The sequence below is a fragment of the Rhinoderma darwinii genome, chromosome 3, assembly GCF_050947455.1.
Source record: "Rhinoderma darwinii isolate aRhiDar2 chromosome 3, aRhiDar2.hap1, whole genome shotgun sequence".
NCBI classification, from domain to species: domain Eukaryota; kingdom Metazoa; phylum Chordata; class Amphibia; order Anura; family Rhinodermatidae; genus Rhinoderma; species Rhinoderma darwinii.
The window spans coordinates 158905235-158929331 of record NC_134689.1 but is presented as its reverse complement, the minus strand read 5'-3'; the positions used below and the strand labels follow the sequence as shown (position 1 = coordinate 158929331).

The following is a 24097-nucleotide window of genomic DNA, read 5'->3' as shown; positions in this document are numbered from 1 at the left end:
ACTCCAAAGCAGCAAGAGAAGAGCCGGCGGGCGGTCACCGGCGCTGAGGTCAGTACAGAATTATCCTCCTGCCCAACTGGTTCCCGACCGCTGGCTGTATTTTTACGGCCAGCGGTCAGGGACGGGTGCTTAAAACCCGAGCCATAGACTTTCTACGGCTCGGGTTTTAACTTGCTGCCCGCGCGATCGGGCAGCTGAATGTCGGGTCTCCGGCTGTCAGTGACTGCCGGGGACCCTGAGGAGAAGACAGAAGCAGCTTTCGCTGCTTCTGTCTTCTCCGATGTCTTCTTACACAGCGTTCAATGAACGCTGTGTACAGGAATAGAGACAGCAGCAGCGGCGCTGTCTCTATTCCTCCCGGTGATCATGTGACAGGTCACATGATCGCCGGGTGCCGTTAGTGGCAGACTGTTGCTGGGTCTTACTAGACCCAGCACAGCCCTATTAGTGACAATCGTCACTGTGAGAGGGCTGATTTCCCCTGTAACTGGGGCTGCTGTGCAGCTCCAGTTACAGTGGAAAAACATGGTGTAAAACAAAGAGAAAGTAGATATAAAGTTCCCCAAAGGTCTTTTTTGACCTTTGAGGATCAGAACATAGTAATAAAAAATAGTAAAGTGCAAAAAAAAAATATAATAATAAATACACATAAAATACCCACCCCAAAAAAAACGTTCCCCCCGCCAATCATTGTTGTAACGCTAGCGCTGACCCAATTACCCTAATATAGACATGTAATATATTAAAATTTACGGTAGACAATGACGATCACAAATAAAAGGTCTATTTTAGGGTAAAACAATGTTATTACCAAAAAAAAATAGCTGAAACGTAAAAAAGCTTATTTTTTTACTATTATTTTCAAACTTTATGAATAAAAATTCTAAAATGGCAAAAAATGTGTGCATAAAAACGATAAAAAACGAAACCTGCATTGTCTACGGAAAAAACGTCGCAAAAATAACGTCGGTTTTATTTTTTTTTAATAAAAATGTGTGTTTGGTGCAACTTTGTAATTACGTTTTATTAAAAAATATTTTCACTTTTTGAGATACAGCTGCTTTGTATCTTGTATCCGTCAGGTCAGCAGGACTGACGGGATCAGTGAAACGGGCCCTGCGCTAAATTATAATCTTAGATGTGATAGATTTGAGGTGGATCCTGCGTGTCACTGATCCCGTCAGTCCTGCTGACCTGACGGATACAGGATACAAAGCAGCCGTATCTCAAAAAGTAAAAATATTTTTTAATAAAATCAATCAATCACACTGATACACAGACATACTATATATATATATATATATATATAATTATAATATAAAGTTTTTAAATGTGTACATAACCTTGTGGCACTATATACAAGGGGGAGCGCTGTGTGCCACTATATACAAGGGGGAGCGCTGTGTGACACTATATACAAGGGGGAGCGCTGTGAGGCACTATATACAAGGGGGAGCGCTGTGAGGCACTAGAGGATAATAAAGTTCTTTCCTATGCAGGGATCTGATCTCTGGTGTCGCCTAACAATTTAAACTTTATACAACTTGGCACGTACAACATGTTTGCACCTCTTTCCTCTCCGACCAGAAAGGGATTAGCGATCTTAGTGATCTGGAAAAGCTACTTCTTGCCAAATCAGTGACAAAACGCAAATTATCCGAACTGTACGCTTTATTACTTAGTAGTGGTTCACCCTCAACTCCCACCTTTATAGTCTTGGGAAATGAGGCTAAATAAATCGGAGATATTCACATGGGTTCTCCAGGTGTATTGAACTGCAGGAGAGTCATTATAAACTACTTACGAGGTGGTATAAGACGCCGGAACGTATGTTTTATCTCAGTTTGTCAGATTCTAAGCTGTGTTGGCGTTGTCAGAGGGCCATAGGAACACTGTCTAACATATGGCGGTACGGTCCGCTGGTTACGGATTTCTGGACGGAAGTTAGCCTTGAGATTAATAGAATTTGCAAATCTAATATTTCACTCTATAGAATTGATAGCCCTAGCATTACCTTCTACAGATTTCAACCCTTCTAAATTGCACCTAGCAACACATTTGATAGCTGCTGCCAAATATTTAATCCCATTTTGTTGGCTTCAGACTTCTTCTCCATCTAAAACACAATGGATCGAGAAGGTTCATCAGATTTGTAGACTTGAGGAGTTGACCAGCTGGCAAAACCATAGACACACACAATTTCTAAGTACTTGGAATCCATGGATGGACTATAGGTCCAGATTGCTTTGATTTAATGCATGTTAACTAGACAACATCCTGCACACAATTTTGAACTTCTAGCACATTGAGTCTGTTATGTCTTAAATAGATATCTAACCGTATTCTTATGTATGCTTACACCCCCCTTCTCCCCTATTGCCCACACTCCCACCTGTTTTTCTTGTTTGTAAACCCTTACATACTTGTTTACTACAATTGTATTGCTTTGACATGTACATCGGATTTTCTATAAGGTTTCAAAGACAGGTCATGTGCACAGGTTTACATATTTTCAGACGTAATTCAGGCGTTTTACGCCTCGAATTACACCTGAAAAGACGGCTCCAATACGTCTGCAAACATCTACCCATTGCTTGCAATGGGTTTTACAATGTTCTGTGCAGACGAGGTGTCATTTTACACGTCGCTGTCATAAGACGGCACATAAAATTACACCCGCGTCAAAGAAGTGCAGGACACTTCTTGGGCCATTTTTAATGGACTCCAAAGAAAAACAGCTCCAATTCCATCTGTAAAAGACGCTGCGAAAAACACGAGTACATGCAAAAACGTCTGAAATTCAGGAGCTGTTTTCACCTGAAAACAGCTCCGTAATTTCAGACGTATTTTGCATTGTCGTGTGAACATACACTTAGAGATGCTTACAGGAACGTACATCATTTACAATATTGCACAAGGTGTATTGTTTGTTTCCTTGTTTGCACTCTTATTGAATAAAAACAGATGAGGAAAAAAAATAAAAAATAATTGGACTGTGCAAAATTTTATTTTTCCCAATAATATGTCATTTAAAAGCTTTTACTTTCACAAGCGGTATTAAGAGAAACATATTTGATATGCCATAAATGTGTATCGTGGGAAATCTAGGGACAGCACTGAAGCGCGTTCATTTTTGGTGCACCACCAATTCAACACTATCTGGACAAAAGTATTGGGACACCTACACAAGTTTTTATAACATCCCATTTTACATCCATAGCCCCTCTTGGAGCTATAACAGCTTCCACTATTCTGGGAAGACTTCCTACAAGACTAGTGTGTCTGGGAATTTTTGTCCATTTATCCAGAAGAGCAGTTGAGTTCAGACACAGATGTTGGAGGAGAGGGCCTGGCTCAGAATCGCCATTCTAGTACATCATAAAGGTGTTCGATGGTGTTAAGATGAGGGCTCTTCCACACCAAACTGCGCCTTTATGGACCTTGCTCTGTCCACAGAGGCACAGTCATGCTGGAACAGACAAGGACCTTCCCCAAACTGTCCACACAAAGTTGGAAGCATATAGTCATCCAAAATGTCTTTTTATGCTGAAGCATTAACATTTCCCTTCACTAGAACTAAGGGACCCAGGCCAACCCGAGACAACCCCATCGTATTATCCCTCCCCCACTAAAACTTTACAGTTGGCACAATGCCATCAGGCAGGTAACGTTCTGATAAACCCAGACTTGTCCATCAGACTGCCAGATAGAGAAGCGTGATTCGTCACTCCACGGAACACATTTCCACTGCTCCACAGTCCAGTCGCGGCGTGCTTTACACCACTCCATCCAACGCTTTCCATTGTGCTTAGTGATGTAAGGCTCGGCTGCAGTTGCTCAGCCATAGAAACTCATGCCATGAAACTCCCGGCGCACAGTTTTTGTGCAGCTGTTAATACCAGAGATTTGGAAATCCGCAGTTATTGAGTCAGGGCGTCAGCGACTTTAATGCACTATGTGCCTCAGCACCGCCCCTAACTTTACATGGTCTGCCACTTAGTGGGTGAGTTGCTTTGGTTCCTAAACACTTCCACTTTTCAATAATATCACTCACAGTTTATCGTGGAACATCTAGAAGCAAAGAAATGTAATGACATTGCTTGTTACAATGGTGGCATCCTATTACACTACCACGCTGGAATTCAGTGAGCTCTTTAGAACGACCTATTCTTTCCCAGATATTTGTAACGGCAGACTGCATGGCTAGGTGCTCTATTTTTATACAACTGTAGCAATCAGTGCCAGGATAAAACACCTGAATTCAATGATAAACGGTTTGTCCCAATACTTTTGACCATACAGTATATCCTGACAAGTGGTTTTAAAAAATAAAAAACATAAGTGTACAGATGGCACAACTTCACACCACAAGAATATTTTGGCACGCATCTAACATTCTTCCATTAACCTACTTCTAGATGTGCACGAAGGTGAATGAAGACGAAAAATAAGTCGAGTAATTTTTATCCAGATCTTTGACCATTACCTTTACTGTTTCTTTGTGAATAAAACAAAATGGATGTCAAACAGTTTTAGCCCCCATATACCACAATCCCCCCTGTATTTATCTCAAAATATCATGCAGGAAACCCATTATACAAGTGAAAAGACATTTTCCAAGGAACCACAAGATTAATACCATGCCATTTAGAGCTACTTAACTGATCGTAAAGCTTCAAAACAGGTCAGTGTTAGGGTATGTTCACACGCACTGTTTTCAGATGTAAGTCGGGCGTTTTACGCCTCGAATTACGCCTGAAAAAACTGCTCCATTATGCCTACAAACATCTGCCCATTGCTTTCAATGGGTTTTACGATGTTCTGTTCCCACAAGGTGTAATTTTACGCGTCGCTGTCAAAATACGCCACGTAAAAAGACACCCACGAAAAAGTGAATGTCACTTTTTGGAGCAGTTTTTCATTGACTCCATTGAAAAACAGCTCCAATAACGTCTGTAAAATACGCAGTGAAAAACACGAGTTGCTACAAAAACGTCTGAAATCAGGAGCGGTTTTCGCCTGAAAGCAGCTCTGTATTTTCAGACGTATTTTGCCAAGCTGTGTGAACATACCCTAATAGTTGACCTAAAAAAAAAAAAAAGACTTTAGAAGTAAAGAAAAGTTCCGTGAAGAAGTCAAATTTTAAAAGACGTTTCAGAATCATTTCAAGTTATTTTTCAGAACACAAATGACATTGTTAGGCATAAATGATTTATTCTACAACGAATAATAGCAATTACATGGGAGGAGGGCCAATATATATATATATCAAAAACAAACAAAAAAAGAAAGTGCTGGTCCTAGATACCCCTCACAAGATCTATTCCTTCACCTAGATTTTCAGAGTGTAATGAAACAAGTAAGAGAATGTACCCTTATATTCGGGATACTTTCGGATTAGCGGGATTATAATCCAGTGGTGTATGTGTAAGTAATGAATGCAATTCAAGCAAGTGGTAAGGACACGTGACGGGAGTTAGGACATGACGAAGGTCACCTGCAGAACAGTATTAAGACAACCTGCCAACTGCAATGTCATACTCACAACAGTCTAGTACATATTTTGCGCAGGAAAAAAAAAAAGCAGATAAAATATTTAATATGTAATGCACATAGACCAGATTATTTTACAGAATTAGGTGTAACCAGAATGGACAGTTAGAACATGTGCAAACCCTGCAAAAATAGGACTGGATCTGCCAGGGGGCCTTGGGAATGCATTTTTAGAATACAATTAGTTTTCCACAAAATACATAGGGCAGCAAAGTGCATACCATCCTAACAATGTACATAAGTTATTAAATAAAGAAGAGCTTTAAAAAGAATAGAAATGAAGCTTTAAGTAGGTCTTTTCTACATGCAGATTATTCCTCACAAAAGAAAAACCATGTAAAAAGGCCATTGGTAATTGCTCGGTTATCAGCTGTAGAAAATGCCAATTTTCTGCTCACGCACTCCACTAGTAATACCGCTTTGTCTCTGATTTTGTTACTTTTTTTCACTCTTAAATACTATTAAATTCTGTTACTCCGATGGTAAAAGAATAGGTGACTTGGGATATGGCAATCTTCCTGATAGGACAAGTTCACACGTTTTATCCAGAACAACATCCCCCCGCGCTCTGTGCCTGGGGTTCATCATCTACAATCTGTACTCCTCTCCTTGCAGCTCCCGATTGGCTTGGCCCATTGCCTTTGGCTCTTTCGTCTACTTGTGCCGTTTCGATCATTCCTATGAAAACAAAATCTCATGTTATTCTTTAACTGGGATACAGAACCATCCACAAGATGACATGCATTTTACAAGCACGTCCCCTGGAAACCGCTGTGTAAGTGCCCACAGACAGTATTAAATATTCGCAATACTATATGGAGCCATATGTTCCAGCACGCATGGTTTGGGTTTTTGTTCTGCTGAATGGGTGGGTGTGACGTACGTTACTATCAGTTAGCATCTCGTTCAACATTGACCCATTGCTAATGCATAGGAGAAAAGCCAATATGGACAATGAGAGCACCTGAACATTTTTCATTTGAAAACATTTTTGTCACCAAATATTTTAGCTTCTTTTAAGGGGAAATCCCATCAAGGCGGTCTACTGATAGGTCATAGATACACGTAAGAAGAGCACATTGGTAAAGAAAAGGCCCCAACTCTACCACTGACACTGCTCAGAAGAAATCAAACACTCTAAGCAAAGTTGAATTCCAACAGGTTTGCTTAGAATGTGTCAGATTTTTGTAATGGAAATCTCAGAGCGGAGGCAAAAGGGGTTTGAGCAGTCTATAGAGCACCCTCGTTATGGAAATCAGTGGTCGTCAGACTTCATCGGTGATCTTCTCACATGTATCTATGATACATCACAATACCATTTTGATTAATTTCCCCTTTAACCCCTACCCGCACCAGGACGTAACTGTACGTCGTTGTGGGAGGTTACTTCCCGCACGAGGACGTATAGTTACTGAGTTTTTCCCGGTGCACACTGTCGGCGACAGTGTGCACCGGGAACCGGGAGGTCAGCTGTCGCCGACAGCTGACACTCCCCTCTTGCCGGCCAGCGGTCCTTTGCCGCTGATTTCGGCGAATTAACCCCTTAAATTCGGCGATCAGGTGCAATCGCCGAATTTTAGGGGTTTCTAGCATATCGGCAGACCCCCGTCCGAAATCGCGGGGTCTGCCGATAGTTAATATGGCAAACGGAAGCCAAACAATGGCTTCCGGGTCTGCCATGGACGGAAGCCCATCAGGACCAACCTTCGGCTGGTCCTGATAGGCTTCCTGTCAGTGACAGAAAGTCACTGTGCCGTTCCCGATGCACACTGTCGGCGACAGTGTGCATCGGGAACTTGGAGATCAGCTGTCCCCGATAGCTGACACTCTCCAGTGTTGCCGATCAGCGGCTCATCGCCGCTGATTTCGGCAATTAACCCGTTACATGCGGGGCTCGATTGCGATCTCCGCATGTAGCGGGTTTGTAGCGCATCAGCAGCCCCCATGCAATCGTGGGGGCTTCTGATGCTTGCGATGGCACCCGGGGGCCAGACAACGGCCCCCAGGTCTGCCATGTATGTCAGCCTATGAGGATCAGCCTCTGGCTGGTCCTCGTAGACTAACTGTCAGAGTGACTGTGACATCACACTGACAGTTGGAATACATTACACTACCTAGGTAGTGTAATGTATTCTAGCAGCGATTAAAGCTGCAGGTCAAAAATATAAATATATTGACCGTAAAATGCAACACAAGGTCTCAGAAGGAGCGAAACGCGCGTCGGGGTCTATGTGGAGGAGCGGACACTATCACCTAGTTTGCTGACCATGGGTAAGGCTGGTGTCATGCTTATTGCTTTATAATACACTGTCACTTTACTTCATCCTCCTTTGTGTATATATGCGTAATGGACCTATTACACACTCACTAGGTTGGAAATCCTCTCCTTGTGAGGGGAGGTATACACTACTTCATATAAACAACTGCATGTTACTTTGTTACCCCATGTAAAGGTATCAGCAACAATACTTGTTACTACTTCCGCCATTTCTTACTAGAGTCTTATCTTTTTGTATTTTTACATTGTGTTTGTGATATATGTTGAATAAAAGTAATTTTTTTTATATATATATATATATATATATATATATATATATATATATTGGCTTCAACTGCTCTATTTTCTAGTGTTTCAAAAATATAAAGTGTAAAAAGTAAAAAAAAGTTAATACAAATGTTTTATAAAAGTGTAAAAATAAAAGGTTTTGTTTTCCTATAATAAGTCATTTATTATAGGGAAAAAATGAAAACGTACACCTATTTGGTATCACCGTGTTCGTAACGGCCCAAACTATGAAACTATAATGTTAATTTTCCGCACGGTGAACGCAGCAAACAAAATAAACGGAAAACTGTCAGCATCGCTATTTTTTGGTCACCACCCCTCACAAGATATAGAATAAAAAGTGATCAAAAAGTCGCATTTACCCCAAAATGGTACCAATAAAAACTACAACCCGTCCCGCAAAAAACAAGTCCTCCCACAGCTTTTTTGACGAAAAAATAAAAAAAAAGTTACGGCTCAGAATAGTGTGTCCCAGAAAATAAATTATTTTATAGAAACTTAATTTTATTGTGCAAACACTGCAAAACGTAAAAAAAACTATACACATATGGTATCGGCGTAATCGTACCGACCGGCAGAATAAATTAAAACGTAATTTATTGCGCACGGTGAACGCTGCAATAAATAAAGAATTTAAAGCGCCAAAATTGCTGTTTTTTGGTCACCTTAGCTCTAAAAAAGATCCTGAGGGGCCAAAATGCTCACTATACCCCTAGAAAAATTCCTTGAGGGGTGTAGATTCCAAAATAGGGTGACTTTTGGGGGGTTTCCACTGTTTTGGTCCCTCCGGGGCGTTGCAAACCCGACATGGCACTGAAAACCAATCCAGCAAAATCTGCACTCCAAAATCCAAAAGCCTTGCTGTGGGTCCAAACATCAATTTACGACCACATATGGGGTATTGCCGTAATCGGGAGAAATTGCTTTACAAATGTTGGGTGGCTTTTTCTCCTTTATTCCTTATAAAAATGAAAAAAATTCTATGTTTCCACAGAAAAATAGGTGATTCTCTTAAGACTAATTCCACTAAATTCTGCAAAAAACCTGTGGGGTCAAAATGCTAACTATACCCCTAGAAAAATGCCTTGAGGGGTGTAGTTTCCAAAATGGGGTCACTTTTTGGGGGTTTCGACTGTTTAGGTACCACAAGACCTCCTCAAACCTGACATGGTGCCAAAAATATATTCCTAAAAAAAAAGGAGGCCCCAAAATCCACTGGGTGCTCCTTTGCTTCGGAGGCCGGTGCTTCAGTCCATTAGGACACTAGGGCCACATGTTGGATATTTCTAAAATCTGCAGAATCTGGGCAATAAATATTGAGTTGCGTTTCCCTGGTAAAACCTTGTGTTACAGATTTTTTTTTATTACAAATGAATTTCGTAAAAAAAACACGAAATTTGTAAATTTCACCTCTACTTTGCCTTAATTCCTGTGAAATGCCTAAAGGGTTAAAATACTCTCTGAATGTGGTTTTGAATACCTTGAGGGGTGCAGTTTTCAAAATGGGGTGATTTATGGGGACTTTCTAATATATAAGGCCCTCAAAGCCACTTCAGAACTGAACTGGTCCCTGAAAAAATGGCCTATTGAAATTTTCTTGAAAATATGAGAAATTGCTGCTAAAGTTCTAAGCCTTGTAACGTCCTAGAAAAATAAAAGCACGTGAAAAAAATGATGCAAACATAAAGTAGACATATGGGGGATGTTAACTAGTAACTATTTTGTGTGGTATTACTTACTATCTGTTTTACAAGCAAATCCATTTAAATTTAGAAAAATGCTAATTTTTGCTAAAATTTGAAGTTTTTCACAAATATTGAATTTATCGGCCAAATTTTTTCACTAACATAAAGTACAATATGTCACGAGAAAATCTCAGAATCGCTTGGATAGGTAAAAGCGTTAGAGTTATTACCACATAAAGTGACACATGTGAGATTTGAAAAAATCATCTGTGTCCACGAGGCCAAAACAGGCTGTGTCCTAAAGGGGTTAAGAAGAACATGGTTTCACTGTATGCTGTAAAACAAGACTCCCCCCCCCTTCTCTTTTGACTAATACAGTATGTAATGTAGCCCATTTGGCCACTAGATGTCAGCACATGTAAAAACTGCACAATTTCATAATATTTTGATAATTTTTTTTTTATATGGATAGACTTGAAAAAATGGTCGAAAAAACACTGCAGGACAGCTCAAACTCTGGAGGTCTTGGTACTCTGGGCACCATGTGCTACTACATTTCTAATTGTGCAGTGATCAACTTTTCTAACCTCTTCCCGCCCCATATACATATGGCACAGGCGGGAGGTCCTTAACGTGAGATACCGAACATGTACAGCACTCACTGCCAATTAGCAGCAGTCTTCAGCTGCAATCAGCTGCAACGGCCGTGATCAGAGCTTGCTACCTAAGGCCACCATGGATGCAAGAATAAGGACAGGCAGGCATGATACACTGCACAACATTGGTATGCCAAGACGGTAGCACGGAAAACGACTGGTCATCCCACAAAAAAAAAAAAAAAAAAAACCCTCATGCAGCTCTATTGGCCGAAATTACTAAAAGTTATGGATCTTTGAACACAGCAATAGAAAAACTTTATTTTGTTGTATATTAGTAGTAAACCTATATACATTTTCTATTGCCATAATCGTACTGACCCACAGAATAAGGTTAAAATGTTGTTATTTATACCGCATGTACTGTGCATATACTCTAAGGGTATGTGCACACGATGAGAGGCTTTTACGTTTCAGACGTAAAAGCTCCTCCTCGCATTATGCGAGGCGTCTGACGCTCGTAAATCTTGAGCTGCTCTTCATTGACTTCAATGAAGAACGGCTCAAATTACGTCTGAAAGAAGTGTTCTGCACGTCTTTGCCGAGGCAGTCATTTTACACGTCGTCAAATGAATGGGCAGATGTTTGCCGACGTATTGTAGTCCTATTTTCAGACGTAAATCGAGGCATAATACGCCTCGTTTACGCCTGAAAATAGGTCGTGTGAACCCAGCCTAACAGTGAGGTTTAAAAATTCCCCCCAAAAAAAACTATACATATTTAATATCGTGACATGATATTTATCCGCATGATGGATGTAAAATTTATAAAGCAGCAAATAAAGGGGTAATCGTTTATTTTTCCATTCCCCAGAAAGTTGGGCCCCATGCACACAAACATGCTTTAGCTGCCAAAATGCCCCCGAAAATCCACAGAATTGTGGCCCCATGCACACGACTGGTTTCCTCAGTCCGTGCACGGCCCAGGACCACAGAAAGAACGGACATGTCTTATTACGGCCGTGTTCTGCGGTCCAGGCTCATAGAAAATAATGGACGCAGCCATGTGCACGGTGCGCGATTTTCGGGCGGCTCGCAGATAACACTCCGCGGCTGACCAACCTGAAAATCACAGCTGTGCACATGCCTACGGTCGTGTACATGAGGCCTTAATAAAAGTTGATCATTAAGTTATATGTACCGTATTTTTCAGACTATAAGACGCAGTTTTTAGCAAGAATAGATCTTGGTAAAAAGTCCCTGCGTCTTTTAGTCGGCAGTCAGGGGACCCGGGCCCCCTGACTGCTCCTTACTTAACCCCTTCCCGACCCGTGATGTGCCGACACATCATGTGGCTGGAATGATGTATGGACCGGGCTCACAAGGTGAGCCCGCTCCATACACTGCAGGTGTCCGCTTCTAACACGCTGCACTAACGGTTAGGAGCAGTGATGGCGCTGTTCCTGATCGTTTTAACTAGTTAAATGCCGCAGTCAAAAGCAACCGCAGCATTTATAGTGGTTTTCCCATGAAGGATATTTATGACATATCCACAGGATATGTCATAATTGTCAGATAGATTCGGGTCCCACCTCTGAGATCCACATCTATCGCTAGAATGGGGCCTCCTAAACCCTGTTCTATCTTACCCGGCTCCGCTGTCTTCCGGCCACTTCCTGGTTACATGGTCGAGTTACGGAAACAGCGTAACTCACTGAGCTATGCAGTTTCTGTAACTCCCAAAGAACTGAATAGTAGTTACGGAAACAGCGTAGCTCGCATGCTACGCTGCTTCTGTAACTGCCATTCACCACTATGGGAGTTACGGAAATAGCGTAGCTCAGCGAGTTACGCGGTTTCCGTAACTCATCCATGTATTACAGTGTATAGTACCAGCGATCTAATGATTGCTGGTTCAAGTCCCCTAGGGGAACCAATAAAATGTGTAAAGAAAAAAAAAAAAAGTTAGATACATTTTCAGGAGTGTAAAAAAAAATGTAAAAGTTAAAAAAAAAACACCATTTTCCCCCAAGCACATAAAAAAAAGATAAAAAAATTATTGGTATCTCTGCATCCGTAAAAGTCCGAAACTATTACAATATAGTATTAGTTGACTCACACAGTAAACAGTGTAAAAATAACAACATTTAAAACCCCAGAATCGTTGTCTTTTGGTCACCATAGCCCTAAAAATTAATTAAAAATAAATAAAATAAAAAACGTATGTACCCAATAAATGGTGCTAATAAAAACTACAGCACTTCCCGAAAACCTAAGCCCTCACACCGCAAACGATGGAAACATAAGTCACGGCTTTCAGAATATGGTGAAACTGAACTAATTTTTTTTAATCAATAGTTTTCTTTGTAAAAGTAAAATCTACAAATTTTTCCTATTTTCTGTGTTCTAAAACCTGTGTGTGTCTTCTAGTCAGGTGCGTCTTCTAGTCCGAAAGATACGGTACTCCAAAATGGTGCCATTGAAACATGTAGCTTATCCTGCAAAAACAAGCCCTCATACAGCTACATCGACAGGGGGGAAATAATAACAAAAAGTTATGGCTCAGAACGCGGCATAGCAAAAACTAAAAGAAAAAAAATATTGTAGGCCTGAAGGGGTTGAGCCCAAACTGCCTGCGTTATTTTTTGACAAGTTATAATAATGTATATTAGGAGAACCACCCGGAATACCTACGTTTACAGAGATCTAGGAATAACTCTTCAATTCCCTTATTCTGCTTGGCTGAAGTATGATAGTGCTTTGCACCCACAGATTCTGCATACCTGAAAACAAAATACAAACGCAATCAAAAACTTCAAATTATTTAAGAAATCATTTGAAAGTAATGGAATTCATTAAATTTACATACGCTTCTGCTTCTTGAACAGAGACATGTCTTTCTTTTTCCAGATCTAATTTATTTCCTGTTGGGGTGAGAAAAAAAATAAATAAAATTTGTAAACATTTCAAATATGGCAAGTTTGTAAAAAGGCATAAGCGTACTGTGACATTGAAGGTGGACCATCTATCACTGTAAACCCAATAGCACAAATCATTATGTAAAGCAGCAGGATATGGAATAGGGATAATGAGATCACAACCCCCATTATTTGCATGGCAAGTACACAGGGGCTGAGCAGGCAGTTCACAAATCTGCTTTCATTAATTAAACTACAAAGCTGGAGTATTTTGCAGCTAGCAAATGGTAAGTTGACCATGGAACCTGTCAACAGGTTTCTGCCTATGGATTGTTAGACCATAGCAAAACAGTCAGAGTTTGGACCACCATAAACAACTTGTTGACCAGCTCCAGGGGTGACCGCTAAAGCCGGCCATACACATACAAGCGGCTAGAATGTGGCAGATCAATCAGTCAGGCCGTTTGTATGAATGATCCCACCAGCAACGTACCAGACTAAACTGGTAGGTTCAGCACATAACACCTAGCAACGTGCTTTCACCGAGTGGCTGATCATCGGACGTAATAGGCAGATCACGCCATACACATCTAGTTTCAGCGGACAACGGCCCAACATTTTCAACCTGACAGATCATATTTTCAGAACAGGCTGTCGTAAGTCCATTGCAACCGGTCGTGTAACATTTTAGAACGACAGTTGGCCAAAATGATCAAAGTCAACCATTTCGGCCAACTTATCTTATGTGTATGGTCGCCGTCAGCCCATCAGTGTACCCAAACAGCACTATAACAATTAAGGCCTTATTCACACGACAAGGTCAGAGTGTCGGCCGATAAAAACGGCCGTTTAACAGATTCTCCCGGCCGTTTTGCATCCGTTTTGATTCCGTTCCGTGTTGCCATTTTTTGCATCCGTTTTTTACCCTGTCCGTTTTAAAATCAGATGAATTTCATTTGTAGGTAGTGCCACACAGCGCACCCTGTAGGTAGTGCCACACACACACACATCACCCCCCCCCCCTCCATAGATGGCACCCACCCCCCAACCTGTCTGTGGATAGCGCCACCGTTCCAGGAGAAGTCCCTGACTTCACTGTCCATATATGGACAGTGAAGTCAGGGATTTCTCCTGGAACGGAAACACCGGCCACAAGGTCGGGGATTTCCGCTTCAGAAGTGCCTGACGTCACTGAGTCAGGGACTTCTCCTGGAGCGGTAACACCGGCCACATGGTCAGGGATCCCGCTTCAGAAGTGCCCCGCCCGTGTTTCCGCTCCAGGAGAAGTCCCTGACTTCACTGTGTCCATATATGGACAAAATGACGTCAAGCACTTCTGAAATGGATTTACCAATCCCCAGCCACAGCGTTGCCAAAGCTGTGGCCGGGGATTGGGGAATTCGCTCCTACAGGGAGCAAACAAATACCCTCCTCCTCCTCCTATGCACTTCGCACTGTGAGGAGGAGAAGGAGGGAGCACGAGCGACAGAAGACACGGGTGTCACTTGGAGCACATTCAGGTGATGGCCGTGTGTTACCCGGCCCCATAGACTTCTATGGGAGCCGGGCGAACGGCCAAAATAGGGCATGACCCATTTTTTGACGGCCGGGTTTCCCAGGCCGTCAAAAAAAAAAAATATAGGTGTGAATAGCCCCATTAGGGGTTTATTGTTACCACTGCGGACGTGTGACGGCCGGTTTATGAACGGCCGTCATACGGCCGGGAAACCCGGTCGCGTGAATAAGGTCTAAGTGAAATCAGGTTGCGCTTTTTCCACACCTATTGGTTTTAAAAGTTAAAAAACTTGTGTAAAAGTTTCCATAATATATCTTAAGTTCATGATGTGGCAACGTTTGTGTGCAGAGCCTGACAGAATCAGAGTGCCCCCTGTATTCTCTAGAAGCAATGATTCTAGACAAGAATACCTCACGGCATCCGATACTGAATGCCACAATTGTAAAATCAGAGGTATAGTATGGGCCCATTAAATTCTATGGGTGCCATATTCCCAGTAATACAAATCCTGTATACAGCCACGTACATGAGGCATTCGCCTCCAAGAATAGCATTTTATATAGATACCTACCTACTATACATAAACAGATGTCATTCCCTAGCATTTTTCTCAGCTCCTTCACCCAATTTTTTACCTGGAGGAAAATAAGAATTTAAAAACTGATGAATGAAACCAGCAAGCAAAATAATGTTTGGTGTTAGAAGTATGCAAAATATTAAACGTGCGGGGGGGTAAAAAGGTAACTTATTTCCAGTAAACTGACATGCCTTGACCAGTGGAGGTCGGATCTCTTGAACGCAGGCACTGAGTGTTGCGCATTTATACAGACTGAAAACAGAAATGGGAGCCGAAATGGCACAGCACTCAGAGCTCGTAGGTCTTAATTCTATCACTGGGGGTCTCATTCCCCCACTGATCACAATTTGACGTTTATGAGGTTCCAGAAATTTTTGGAAATAATGGTTAGCCTTTAACGTAGAAATCTGTTAGACAAGCTTACATCTGAACAACATTAGGGCACACTAAGGCCTAATCTGTTCTGCTAGGCAACGCCCCAAAACTACCCTTTTTCCACAGAAAACCATAAAGCGGTCTTTTGTGGGCCGGTTAACAAGACAGTTCTGTGAAGATCAGAATTGTAGGCCAGTATGCGCCAATAGCATAGCCAGCATTTGCAGCACTAGTAGCTTGGTTCCTCATGGGCAGCTGGCATTTACCCTGCTGCCATACTATACTACGTGTGGTCCCATAATCTTACCTGCAACTTCCAGCAGACTTACTAGCAACACATTCAGACACGAAGTTGGTTTTGGGGACCTATAGGTTTCCATTCTATTTCCACTTGTATTTAGCAGGTTATTCTGATATTAGGGAACCCATCATTGTATTGTTCTATACTGCAAATTATTACTTTTAGGAACACCAGCACAAACCTTATTCTACAAAGACTTTCCACCCAGAATCACTCCTGCCACCAATGCAAATGAGCCCGCGAGTTACAAGACAAGCAGAGCCAGCACTCCATTGTGCATGTAGATGGGTAGCAGCAGTCACCCACCCCAAGACACACTTTATTTGAATTATACTTCTTTTGGGGCAAACAGGGACCTTAAAAAGGAGTTGTCCCAAAATACATAAGCTTCCCAAACCTCACAAATGTGTTTATTCAAACATTGTGGCCGTGGCACCATACACTATTTTATGCAGCGACTTCAGCCTGACATTACAGCAGTCACATGACAGTACATCATTTTCCATACAAAGTAGACCCTGGAGTTCTGCAGTGACCTGCGTCTGCCACGTTTACGTGCGATTCGAAAAGGGGAAGGGACAACACAATTTTTAATTAGTGTTTGATGATTTTATGAAAAAAACATTATGGAGTTACGGGAGTGTGTAATCCATGACAACCCCTTTAAATCGTTCCTGCCATCTATGCAAATGAGGCAGACAGCAGTTCCTGGCACAGTGGCGGCCTAACCCTACTTATGTGCTGGGTATTTAGCAGCGATTACAGCGCAGTAGAGACTGCCATCAGGAGCCATCTTATACTGCCCCTGAAAGCCAATGTTGTAAAGAGGTCTTACCCTTTGTTTATTTCTCTAAGCTGAATCAGTATATTAGCAAATTAGTCTTTACTCGTGTTATGCCCAGCGATCCGGTTTTGTTTCTTTTTGGTGGGGTACGGAGGTGTCTTATAGAACCAGATTCATTGCTTTCCTATTGGGGCATTTTTGCACACCCAAAGCATCAGTTGTGACTCTTTACAGAAAACATTGCATGCAGCATTTTTCTGTCCGGCTATAGAGTACGGGCCGGTGCACAACTTTATCATCAGAGGTTTCCGTTTCAGGCCTAAAACTACTGGCCGGATACAACTCAGGTGTGAACCCAGCAGAAGTAATAAGTAAAAGTGAACAAGGCTGTTAAAAGGGATATTCCCATCTCAGACACTTATTGCTTATTCACAGGATATACCATAAATAACCAATAGGTGCGGGTCCTGGACCTCTCTAGAATGGGGTTCCCTAACAGTCAGAGGTAACAGTTTACATAATAAAAATGGGTGTTACAGAAACAGTGAAGCACAGAGAGTTAAGAGTTTCCGTAACGCAAGAGCAATGGGACCGCAAAGCTCTGCAAGCTCGGCTGTTTTCGTACTCCTGGTCACCTCATAAGTCAGTGGCCGAAACCCAGCGACAGAAGGTAGGACAGGGTTATGGGGGCACCGTTCTAGACATATGTGCAGGCCCCAAAGGGTAGATATGCCACAAATGTCCAAGATGGGAATACCCCTTTTAATATATACATCAGGTGGTACCTTTAGGAAGGAGTCCTCATCTGTAATATCATACACTAAAATCGCTCCATTAGAGTCTCTATAGTAGATCGGGCCAAGTGCATGGAATCTCTCTTGACCAGCAGTATCCTGATAAAATAAAGAAATTTACAAGATTACAGTTGAAAATTCTACAAGGATAATAAATGGAAGTGCACCTCAGTGAGGTCCCACATGCACTAGGACTTGACTGCAATATGAACCAAATAGGGATTGGACCTCCACTATGTATTTTATTAGGTGTCATACTAATATAATCTAACATCTCTTCCTTTCAATTATGAAAATCCAGAATGTTCGTATTCCCATTTAAAATTAGCTTGAAAAATAAATATGTAATCTTTAGCTAGAAAGGAGGAAAAAAAACAAAAAACTAAAAAAAAAACACTAGGATTTATACCACCACCACCACGTAGATATAGTGTATTGCTGCAACCTAGAAGGAAACATCATATCCTGCCTCACAGGAAAAGGTGTACTTGTTGTACAGGAGGCCCAGATTTTCAGGTCATCTGTTGCACACCCAGGGGACCCACGTGACTTATTTATATGTGACACCGAGCATTACAGATTATTGGCAGAACACGATAGATTTCCCACAGTTCTCAGCCCATACGTGGTATCCATGATGAGCTGCACTCATTTAGGGCCCTTTTACACCGGCCAATTATCGAGCAAACGAGCGTGCAGAGAAGGCTTGTTCCCGAAAATTGCCCTGTGTAAACAGGGCAATTATCAGCCGATGGACAAGCAAACGCTGAATGCAGTTTTAAATGCCTTAAATATGATCGATCGGCAGCACATCTCCTCGTGTAAACAGGGACACGTGCTGCCAACAGGATAGAAATGTATGGGGACCAGCGATCAGAACAACGAGTCTTGCTGACCGGCGTTCGTTTACACGGACCTTAACTTATTCCTATAAACATAGAGAAAATGACATACCCAAATAGCAAGATTCACTCTTTTTCCACCAATGTTTAGCTTCTTTGTAAGAAAGGACGCCTGAAAAGAAATGGAGTCAAGAATTAGTCAAATGCGAACAGTACAAAAAAAAAAAAAAAAGCCACTTTCACTTTATCCAGGTCTAAAATTACATTTCAAACTGATTTCCAGTTACCTAGGAAAATTTTCACTTTAGATGTAAAAGGACCCTTAGAAACAAAAATCTTTAATCTATAGGTTGACTACACACAGGATCAGTCTGTAACCATGGAGACAAGTGTGAGCATATTAGCTGTATACATAAACCAGTAAGATAAGGCTGGGTTCACACAACCTATTTTCAGGCGTAAACTAGGCGTATTATGCCTCGTTTTACGTCTGAAAATACGTCGGCAAACATCTGCCCATTCATCTGAATGGGTTTGCCGACGTACTGTGCCGACGACCTGTAATTTACGTGTCGTCGTTTGACAGCTGTCAAACGACGACGCGTAAATTGACTGCCTCGACAAAGAAGTGCAGGGCACTTCTTTGCAACGTAATTTGAGCCGTTCTTCATTGAAGTCAATGAAGAGCAGCTCAAGATTACGGGCGTCAAAGACGCCTCGCATAATGCGAGGAGGAGCATTTACGTGTGAAAGGACGCAGCTGTTTTCTCCTGAAAACAGTCCTGTCTTTTACGTCTGAAAAGACAGTTCTCGTGTGCACATACCCTAAGACTATTTGTGAAGTTGCCTCATTATTAATTTGAGATGTATTGGTGAAAAAAAAAAAAAAAAAAAGTTGTTTAAAGGGGTTTTTTCACGAGGGACATCCTCAGGATATGTCATGAATGTCAGATAGATGCGGGTCCCACTTATCTCTAGAACGGGGCCCCTAAACCCTGTTCTACCTCTGTGTGTGTCGGCTGATTTCCGGCCACGAAGGTGAAAACAGTGTAACTCGCTGAGCTACGCTGTTTTCCTAAGCCCCATATAACTGAAAGGTAGTTACAGAAACAGCGGGGCTCGCATGCTACACGGCTTCCGTAACTGCTATTCACTACTATGGGAGTTACAGAAACAGTGTAGCTCAGCAAGCTATGCTGTTTTCATACCTCCCAACCATAAAGTCAGTAAGTGGCCGGAAGGCAGCGACAGCAGACAAAGGTAGAATGGGGTTTAGGGGCCCCCGTTCTAGAGATAAGTGCGGATCCGAGAGGTGGGACCCACATCTGACATATCCTGTGGATATGTCATAAATGTCCCTCGTGGGAAGACCCCTTTAAAGCTTATATATCTTTTAATTTAGGGCATCTTTTAGATGATTTAAGAAAGTCAAGCAACCTTGCACACCCTGGCACTCACAGTACTTCAGTTTGTAAGTTGGCATGTGGCCATGTTCAATTACCATATAGGAGGTGCCGCTCAGTATGTGCCCATTTTTCTATGTTAAAATGATCTGTTCTGGTCCTTAACACCAAGATGCCATTAACAATATATCATTTTAGATTTAGAACAATATATAATTTAGGACTTTGTATATAATCAATTTTAGATCTGGGTCCAGTTAGCTTATGGGGATCCACCGATGGCTCGTTCTTGATTTATTAGGTGCTCTTCACACTTGGGGTTTTGTTTTATGAGAACCAGTCTACATAGAAACAAAAAGTTTAAGAAAAAACTATAAACCAAAAAGGATCAGCAACAAAACTGATCATAACTAATTTGTCCTGGATCCGTTAAAAATGTAACCTATGGGGCATGATCCACAGAGCTTTTGAACACTTACATTATTTTGGGCAGCTCTAGAACATAGGATTGTGCATCCTGTGTTTCTGGCCCGTCCCCCCCCCCCCCTCCCCTCATTTCACTTTAAGAACAAATGCATAGCAGATAATAGCGAGTGTTTAGCAAATGAGTGTAAATCATGCGAATAATCCTGCAATTGACAGATCTATAAAGCCTGTAATGACATTAAAAGGAATACATGCTGCGGAGCTGTGAACACTTGAACATAACATCTTGTGAATGCCTTATGACTTCCTCTCCCATCACGCAGGCATCCTGCTGACCAGCGAACAATGCCAGTAACTAATATGCCAATTAGAAGGGCTGCATTGTGACCCACAAGCAGAACTAGGGAAAAAAAACATTATATATATCTCCAAAATGAATATCAATGTTGTTATGATTTCTGTCAGATATAGCTATGTGCCACTTACCACCCAGGCCACCATATAGCACCTTGGCAAGGCACCACACTACTGAGAGAATACCTCCAAGATGGAACATCAGTTTTCTCCCAGATTCATACTGCATCTGAGGGATAAAGACCGATCGGACCCATACAAATGCACAGGAAGGACCTTTTAGAAGTTTATGGGCACCGCAATACAGTTCCATACGAGTGGGAGATTGTATGGAGCTATAATATAGGTTGTGCGCACGTGGCCTAAGACTAGTACAATATTTAGTGCACAAATACTGGAAGTAACAAGTACAGGACAGTGAAGCCGAGTGTTTGACATAGGTCAATAGTAAATATGCCTGTATATTAGAAAACTGCATTTAAAGAGATTCCCTAATATATTCCTAGAATCAAAATCTATCCCTTAAGGCCTCATGAACACGGCTGTGCCTGCAATCACGGTCCACGATTACGGGCAGGCCTTAAAAAGGGAGTCTCCCAGGAGATTTTGCGATACTAAATAGCCGACGCCGCCAGGTAGCTATCGGGTAACGTATTAGGAACATACCATTGTTGAAGCGGTTACTGCCTGCATCAGTGGAAAAGAAGTTTTATTCTGCAACGTGATCGTCTGCTGAACTAGCCATGTCCGGCATCTAGCGCTCCAACCCCTCCACGGTTGATGGCTCTGCTGGTCATCATACAAGCAGAGCCGTCATCCAACTAAATAGGGAAGGGAATGGAGCGCTAGATGCCGGACACATTCTGGTACAGCAGACAATCGCGTGTCAGGATAAAACTTTTTTTTGACACTGATGCAGGCAGTAACATATTTAACACTGGTAAGTTCCTATTCCGTTACCCGATCGCTTCTTGGCGGTGATAGCCGTTTGGTAGCGTAAAACCTCCCGACAGACGCCCTTTAAAAGACCTGTTTTTTTTTTTTAAATCGCATCCTTTTATTCCTGGCATCCTCACGCTCCCAACACTAGTTTTTTCTGGCCCTCCCATTGTCCAAATATGGCCACTGCTCTGCTTGGCACCTAATATGCCTATTTTGAGAAGAGGTACGTTGCCTCCTGCATCACTGAGGCTGTCTGCTCTGATTGGACAGCATCACAGTGATGCAGAGGCGACGCCTACTGAGAAGAGATTAGGTCTCCCCTCTGTACCTTTATTCAAAATTTGCATATTAGGCACCAAGCAGGGAGTGTCAAAATAAATAAATGCAGACACCAGGAATAAGGGGAGGTATGTGGTTTTAGGGGGGAAAAAAATAAATATATATATATATATATGACAGGTCCTCTGAACAGTAGTACCTCTATACTAGCCTGCTATAGGGAATTTCAATGTCCTGCCGCTGCCCTGCAGAAGCCATCGGCATCCAAGGTGCAAGCACACAAGACATCCCCAGATCTCCCACAATGTAATGTAGCATCGCACTATCCCCGGAGGAAACGTTTGGGTCACTTTATCAAAGCTTTTTTTTTTTTTTATGGCATGAGGAGCCTCCAGTCACTAAGTGGCTGAATTGCAGTGGAAAACGACACGCCATGTCCAGAGAACAGGAGGAGTTTATTTCAGACTTGCAAAGAGAATACAAAGTGTCACATATTTCACAACTATTTTAAAGGACAAGTCTGGCAGGGAGACAATGTGACACTTGCTGAATGCCACAGATCAACAGTCAGTGCCAGTACTTGCGGAGAAAGTTACGCCATCAGCATAAGGAAGGCATTGAGAACAGGCTGGTGATGGAAGAGTACGCTGGGGGGGGGGGGGAATAGGTTCACCCATGGAAAGTAGGGAGACCCTCCAATTCTACACAGGTTTCCACATAGAGAAAGTTATACAAATGTTATGCGACACGGCACACAGCATAGAAAGAGCATCACACAGACCGTCACATCTCAGCTTATTAATGGGGGTTATACAGTGTGACAGCCTCCGTCAGTGCACCCCAAGAAGATCCGTCCTACAGAGGATACTTGTACCTGGGTGAGAGACAATGCCAGGATACAGGTCCCTGCAGAGCTGGAAGGCTTCCCACAGCCGGAATTACCAATGTCCCACACTCAGATGACTGACAGGAGGTCCCTGTCCCCATCATCACTAATCTAGCTGTGTGGGGGAGATCAAGAGCTCTACTTCAGCGCCCCGTGTAACAAGTGCCTGCACTGACGGGCTGGGCACGTGTCATAAACACCCCAGGATGTCACTGTCACATGGAGGAAAGGAACAGGTGACCTTTAAGAGGAAACAGAACGTGACGGCGGCCACAGGTCATCACTACAGAGCGGCCATGACACACGCACACAGATGTCGCACCTGCAGGGTGGTGATGTGTTTGTCGTTGAACTTGTTCTCACAATAGCGCAGCACTAGCGACGTCTTCCCTACACAGCCCTCTCCGAGCAGCACCACCTTGAACGAGTACGTCTTGCTGCCCCCAGCTCCGCCTCCTCCAGCCGCCATGGACACCACTGAAACGGGCAACACGAAGCCTACACCGAAGGCCAAACGCAGCCTCGGAGAGCGGCCCTGTCTCCCCTGACGGCAGGCGTACTGATCTGCTTCACAGCACGAATCTGACGGTCCAAGGACTCCTAGATCTTCTATCCGCCTCCCTCTAATGGCGTCTTCTTCCTCTTACGTCACTCTTCTCATCACGTGGTGTCAGGGAGCCGCTTGTAGAGGTTGAAAATTGGGGGGCGTGTCCACGTCGTCCATGGGCGAAGCTAATAAAGGGGCGTGATTCTTTCGGCTGTTTACTGGGAGTCTGTATTCTCTGCAACTGATGCCAAGCGATTTTTCGGGCGCATGCGCAGTGTCTGCTGTCTGGGCACTACTTTCTTTATTCATGAGTGTGCGTAATGTGTAACCTGGCTGAAAGGAATCGAAACTTTTGTAAAGCAAAGTAAACCATGTAGCAGAGCCATAGAGCCTACATATAATGGTTTATTCCTTACCAAATTGTGCTGATACCCTTCAGTAAAATTGTTTTTGTCTGATGGAGATAACACGTAGTCTCGCAGCATTATATAAATATACTATGAAAGAGGAAACTCAAGTGAAAAGCACTTTGTCTCAGACTCTGTAAAGTTTGACAAGCTGTGGGAAGCTTTAGGCAGTGGCAGATTAAGTAGACCATGGGCCCTGGGCTGTTACCCAAACTTGGGCCCCCCTTCCTCACCGCCGCCCTGCCGCGCCGTAACTATTTTTAACACTACCTTTTTGGGCAAGCATTAACAGTGTAAGGCTGGGTTCACACAAGCACATTAACATCCGTAATGGACAGACGTATTTC

At 42.6% G+C, this 24097-nt stretch overlaps 1 protein-coding gene across 1 annotated transcript; it reads right to left on the bottom strand.

Moving 5' to 3' along the window:
- Nucleotides 1–5194: 5194 nt before the first annotated feature.
- RAB21 (RAB21, member RAS oncogene family) lies at nucleotides 5195–23519 on the bottom strand. The gene is made up of 7 exons (XM_075856960.1): nucleotides 23119–23519; nucleotides 18619–18678; nucleotides 17656–17763; nucleotides 15405–15468; nucleotides 13269–13323; nucleotides 13094–13182; nucleotides 5195–6231 (listed from the first exon to the last, which is right to left on the bottom strand). The coding sequence occupies exons 1-7, from the start codon at nucleotides 23263–23265 to the stop codon at nucleotides 6095–6097; spliced, it is 660 nt and encodes a 219-aa protein (XP_075713075.1). The 5' UTR covers nucleotides 23266–23519; the 3' UTR covers nucleotides 5195–6094.
- Nucleotides 23520–24097: the final 578 nt, after the last annotated feature.